This window comes from Chondrus crispus, genomic scaffold (assembly GCF_000350225.1).
Source record: "Chondrus crispus Stackhouse genomic scaffold, scaffold_194, whole genome shotgun sequence".
Classification (NCBI taxonomy): domain Eukaryota; phylum Rhodophyta; class Florideophyceae; order Gigartinales; family Gigartinaceae; genus Chondrus; species Chondrus crispus.
Window position 1 is genome coordinate 53,352 of NW_005179061.1, and position 5,316 is coordinate 58,667.

The 5,316-nt window shown below is 51.0% G+C and overlaps 2 protein-coding genes across 2 annotated transcripts; both read right to left on the minus strand.

The window, feature by feature from the left end:
* On the minus strand, nt 1-318 carry CHC_T00003548001 (hypothetical protein). The gene has a single exon (XM_005714679.1). It carries the CDS (start codon nt 316-318, stop codon nt 1-3), a length of 318 nt encoding a protein of 105 aa, XP_005714736.1.
* Nucleotides 319-2,184: 1,866 nt separating this feature from the next.
* Nucleotides 2,185-4,941, minus strand: CHC_T00008859001 (Sel1-repeat containing protein). The gene has a single exon (XM_005714680.1). It carries the CDS (start codon nt 4,939-4,941, stop codon nt 2,185-2,187), a length of 2,757 nt encoding a protein of 918 aa, XP_005714737.1.
* Nucleotides 4,942-5,316: the final 375 nt, after the last annotated feature.

The window sequence follows — 5,316 nt, forward strand, 5'->3', positions numbered from 1 at the left end:
TTAATATGATGCTCCAAGGTCAGCTTCGAAGTTCTCTTTGGCAAATGATCGAAAAACACTAGAGCCACTTGTCCAACAGTAAATGCCGTGTGTCGCACGAACGCCCATACACGTCGCGCTATCGAGTACTGCGCTAGGCGGAAATGAAGCCCAAAGAGAATCGCACGATTCCCTCGTTGTTGCAAGCCACAAGTATTCCAGTCCACGCATTTCCAGTCGTTTGTAAAAAAACCTTTCGTATGATTTGCTTATCTCCCTCCCCTTTCGATTGCACCCGCCAGCTCCTTGAGGGCGCTTCAAAAAGAATGAGTACCCCATATAGAGACCAACTGTACCGTGCTGAAACGTAGATTTTACGCTCGAGTCTCGCGGCGTTTGGAATCTTCGCCAGTTCTTGTGTCCAACCAGCTCGGTATCTCGCCCAGCAGCTGTCAGCAGGTGCGAGAACATGCTGTCGACCACTACCTCTAGAACGGAAACGCAAAACATGGGCAGAGCACAACTGGACTCCCACCACGTTCAGGGAGGGAGTTGGAAACACTATGGAAACCTGGCTTCTGAGATGTAGTCGAGGAAAACGAGGAAACTATACGGACGCTCACAGAATGTTGGTTCGGAAATGGGGCCTCTTTTACGCCCTAACGGTGGTGGTGGAATGCAAGCAAGTGGCGATCGAATACTTGGTTTTACAATCAAAAGCGAATGCACACAGATGCTGGGTTTGAGATGCATATCTTTTAGAGCTGCGAGTAAAAACACTTGTGAAAGTAAAGTTTGATTACTTCTTGATTGCTGGGGCTGACAAACATGACTGGTTCGGGTGTAACAAGAGGGGATATTGGCGGTGATCGTTGGAAGAGGACGTAGTTGGTGGGGATGAAGTTCCTCTAGCCATTGCCGCATAGAAGGGCAAAAGGCAGTCTTTTCGACATCCTTGGCAAGGCCAGAAAGGAAGAAGACCGACTGCTCGGATCGCAATCGGAGCGCGCGGTCTCCCACTCTTTCGCTCTCTGACACGATCGCCGGCATACAGGGTCTCGCACAATCTGGAGAGGGATATCTCATTGTACTACGTGCACAATGAAAATGAAACATAGATACGAAGCGATCCGTTCAAGTTGTCAAGTTTTCGCATCTTGCGCCTCGCTCTCAGAGCTTGAGTCGTCAACCCTACTTGTCAAGTTCTTGCGCATTACACATAATACTAGTGCGTGCGTGTAACCCGAGCGGGGGCGGAAGTGGAAGCGCAGGACACTACTAAGGCGAAAGACGGCACGACCGAACGAAGCTGCTTAACCGGTTCGGGGTAGTCGGGGATGCCCGTGGATGGCTCCAGCGACCAACCACAACAGGTCAAATGAGTGTTGAAAGCTAAAGCGGCGACGGGGCGAGAGCAAAAGGACTCCTCCGTTGCGCCACCTCGACAAGTCCTGATTCCGTTCTCCGTTCCGAGTGCAGCCTGAGGCGGGCGCCCTAGTGTCTAGGTGACAAATGACCTCATATGAGGTCACTTTTCAACTTATTTTTTCTCGACTTGCGCTAACTCAACAAGATGGAAAAATATACTCTCGCCACCGCAGTTGACTTCTGCGTTGCGGAAGGATGGAGTTTGGTGAGATCTGCACGTCTTTTCCAGCCATTTTTAAAATGCCCAAAAAGGGGGCCTTTTTGACCAACCTCAAAACGTTTTATGTATCTTCGAAACCAAAACGCCTGTTTAAAAAGTCAACTGATCATTGAAACTTCATTAGATTCTTAGTTCATTAGTTCATTAGATTCTCATTAGTCTCTCTGTGCATTGACAACCGCCATTCCAATGTTTTGCAAGATGTTATTGCCGAGGGCGTATACGTTAAAGAAATGGTGTCCAAACTGACTTTTTAAAGTTTCGATTTAATTTATATTTTTTTGAAAAAAACCGGCCTCATATGAGGTGAAATTGACGCTCGTCTAGACACTAGCGCCGGCCGCTGCCTCCGAGTTCATTGTCCTGATAAAAGAGTTGAACTCAGCATAGGCGATCTATCCGTCGCTGTCGCTGCCGGACGGTAGGAACCACGTCTTTATCCCATCTTAACGAAGGGAACTCTACTCGCCGTGAGCCTCGGGTTTTCCCTTCTGCTCTCCCCGACGGCACCCGCCATCTCCGTTCGGGAGAGTGCTCTTGCTGACTTCTGAAATCGTTCAATCTCCGTCTTCTGTGACCTCATTCATCTCAGCATCGCGCAGCGCAGCAAGATTCTCTACAGCCTTGGAATGGTTGTCCTCTTTGATGGCCCTCTCGTACAATCTGCATGCACGATCTGTATCCCGCTCGACTCCTTCCGCTCCATCGCGTAACAGATTTCCGAGTTCCACCATTGCGTCTGTATCGTTGCTCTCTTCAATGGCCATCTCAAACAGCTCAGCCGCGCGCACCAAATTGCAATCCAAACCCTCCGCCCCGTCTCTCAGCAAGATACCGAGATTGTACATCGCGATGCCGTTCCTGCCTTTCGATATTGCAAGCTCATAAAGCTCCATTGCGCGTACCGCATCGGCTTCTACTCCTTCTGCGCCCTTATGCACCATCATTCCTAGACGGTTCATCGCCTCGACATCATCATGCTCATTGATTGCACGCTCGAACAACTCCTTGGCTCGTACCGCATCCTTCTCGACCCCCTCCCCTCCGGTCTCCAACAAACAACCTAGGTTGTACATCGCAGAGCCGTCATTGCCTTTCGATATTGCAAGCTCATAAAGCTCCATTGCGCGTACCGCATCGGCTTCTACTCCTTCTGCGCCCTCCTCCACCATCAGTCCTAGATTGTTCATCGCCCCGACATGACCATGCTCATTGATTGCACGCTCGAACAACTCCTTGGCTCGTACCGCATCCTTCTCGACCCCCTCCCCTCCGGTCTCCAACAAACAACCTAGGTTGTTCATCGCAGAGCCGTCATCGCCTTTCGATATTGCAAGCTCATAAAGCTCCATTGCGCGTACCGCATCGGCTTCTACTCCTTCTGCGCCGTTACGCAGCATCAGTCCTAGACTGTTCATCGCCCAAACATGACCATGCTCATTGATTGCACGCTCGAACAACTCCTTGGCTCGTACCGCATCCTTCTCGACCCCCTTCCCTCCGGTCTCCAACAAACGACCTAGGCTGTTCATCGCAGAGCTTTTATTGCCTTTCGATATTGCAAGCTCATACAGCTCCATTGCACGTACCGCATCGGCTTCTACTCCTTCTGCGCCGTTATGCAGCATCAGTCCTAGATCGTTCATCGCCCCGACATCATCATGCTCCTCAATCCGGCGTTCCAGAAGAGTCTTTTCTAAAATGTTAACAGTACACACGTCGTACTCGGTCACCTCACTGTCCATGAAGAAGAACTGCTTCCGACGGATAGCCACTCCTTGCCCTCGTTCCGCTCCAAGTATTTCTTCAAAGTTACGACAAAGACAATCCAACTTATCCAATCTCAGTGATCTTGCTATCAACCTTCGCATCCATACGAGGCAGCTTCGTACATCCTCAGGTATACTCAGATCTACTGCGCATTTCAGAAATCCCAGAACCACATCCACGACATAGTTGTCAAAAGCCGATTTCTCCACAAGCTCCTGCAATAATGAAAACAACGCTTCAAACTCTCTTCCACCCCCCTTGACCCCGCCACTCCCCTTTCTGCTCACAAAAACACTGTGGAAAAAAGCTAGCACCAATTCTCCAGCTCGTCGCCTGTTCGTCAATATCATGTGTTCTGTGATCTCCTCACTCGAGTCGGTGAGGAGCTTCACGCATCTCTGCAACGCGTTCATATCACCATGCTCCAGTGCAGCAACCTTCAACAGAAAAATGGCTCTTTGGACCTGGCCCAACTCTTCCCCAATAACATTTTCGCCTTTTGCTGGCAGGTTCTTCGCAAACCCTTCATCTTCGTATACTCCAGCCCTGACTGAGCTCAAGCAACCTGGCGACTTATCAACCAGTGCTTCTCTTACTATCAAACATCCGTCTTGTAAGGCCTCGCGGTCATTGTCTTCGTACACCGTGAAGCTTCTCTCCCCGACTGCTTGGGTGTGGGATGTCGTAATGTTCTTCTTTCTAACGACGAGATCACCGTGTCGCATGCTCACTTCAAATTTCGCAAGAACTTTGTCCCCTTCTAGCTCAAATCTGCATTGCTGGCTTCGAAACGGTTCCCATCCCGACCACATCTCAACCTCTGTACCCGTTTTGTGTGCTCTTGGCTTTACACTCACGATGCCTGACGTCATATTCCGGTGCCCGGCATGCAAGTCTGGCGAACACATACCATGATTCTTCTGCCATCGCCTCAATCCCTCCATACGTCCCAACGCCGCCTCCCGCCACCATCCCCACTCAAACCGCTCATCTCGCGATGTCGCCCCCCGGCACAACCGTACTCTCACTTTGCATCCTCTATCGCCCGCTCCACCTCTATTGCTCCAATCGTCATCGTCGCTCACTTGTACCTGAAGCCTCATTCTCTGAGGCCCACAAATCGGCACTATCCCAAACATTTCTTCGCTCCGTTTCTTCCTCTCTTCTTCCGCATCCCTACCTCTTTGCTCCTTCACGAATGACACTGACACACTATCTCGATTTTCCGAGATTGCCACCCCCCCTGCCTCGCTTGCCCGGACATCCGTGTCACCGATTTCCTCGCTCGTTTCTTCTGTCTTCATCACAACCAGCGACGGAAAACTGACCATGCAAAGCGCCACCGCTACCATACTGCTCGGGCTCCCTTCCATTCCCGATACCCTTTCCCTCAAAGCACATTGCAACTCCCACACTACACGACACTGCACCGCCCGATCCCTCAGTACTGCATTCCCTTCTCTCTGCCGCAGGGTACGTGACACATCATTCGATACACGCCCAACCTCCGTCCACCCCGATATCAACTCCCCCGCTTGAAACATCAAAGGCCTCCACGCCCCACTCTGCGAGTCCGTGTTCGCTTTCACCCACCTTCCCAGTCTCGTACGCACGCTCTCCAGCGAATATCCCATAAACGTCAATGTCTGCTCCAACTGCTCAAACTCTTGACCCACGACTCCAAACTGGAATGCTTGCATCGCTTCTTCAATTCGAACATGTCTCATGAAGAGGCCGCTCCCCCTCTTTTCCATCCCTCCCATCTCCACGCCTTCTCCGCTCACCACAGTCTCTTGGTCATGTTCGACTTGACCCAGACAACGTCTTAGCCATCCTTCGTCCTTACTCACCAGGAATTGCATTTGCACTCCCGCCATAAGCGCTAACCAGCAGTCGACAAGCTCCCCGACCTTGGTCAC

Bases quoted from the DNA above. Each gene is read 5' to 3' on its own strand.
- CHC_T00003548001 (XM_005714679.1), bottom strand. From the start codon at position 318: ATGGGGTACTCATTCTTTTTGAAGCGCCCTCAAGGAGCTGGCGGGTGC.
- CHC_T00008859001 (XM_005714680.1), bottom strand. From the start codon at position 4,941: ATGTTTCAAGCGGGGGAGTTGATATCGGGGTGGACGGAGGTTGGGCGT.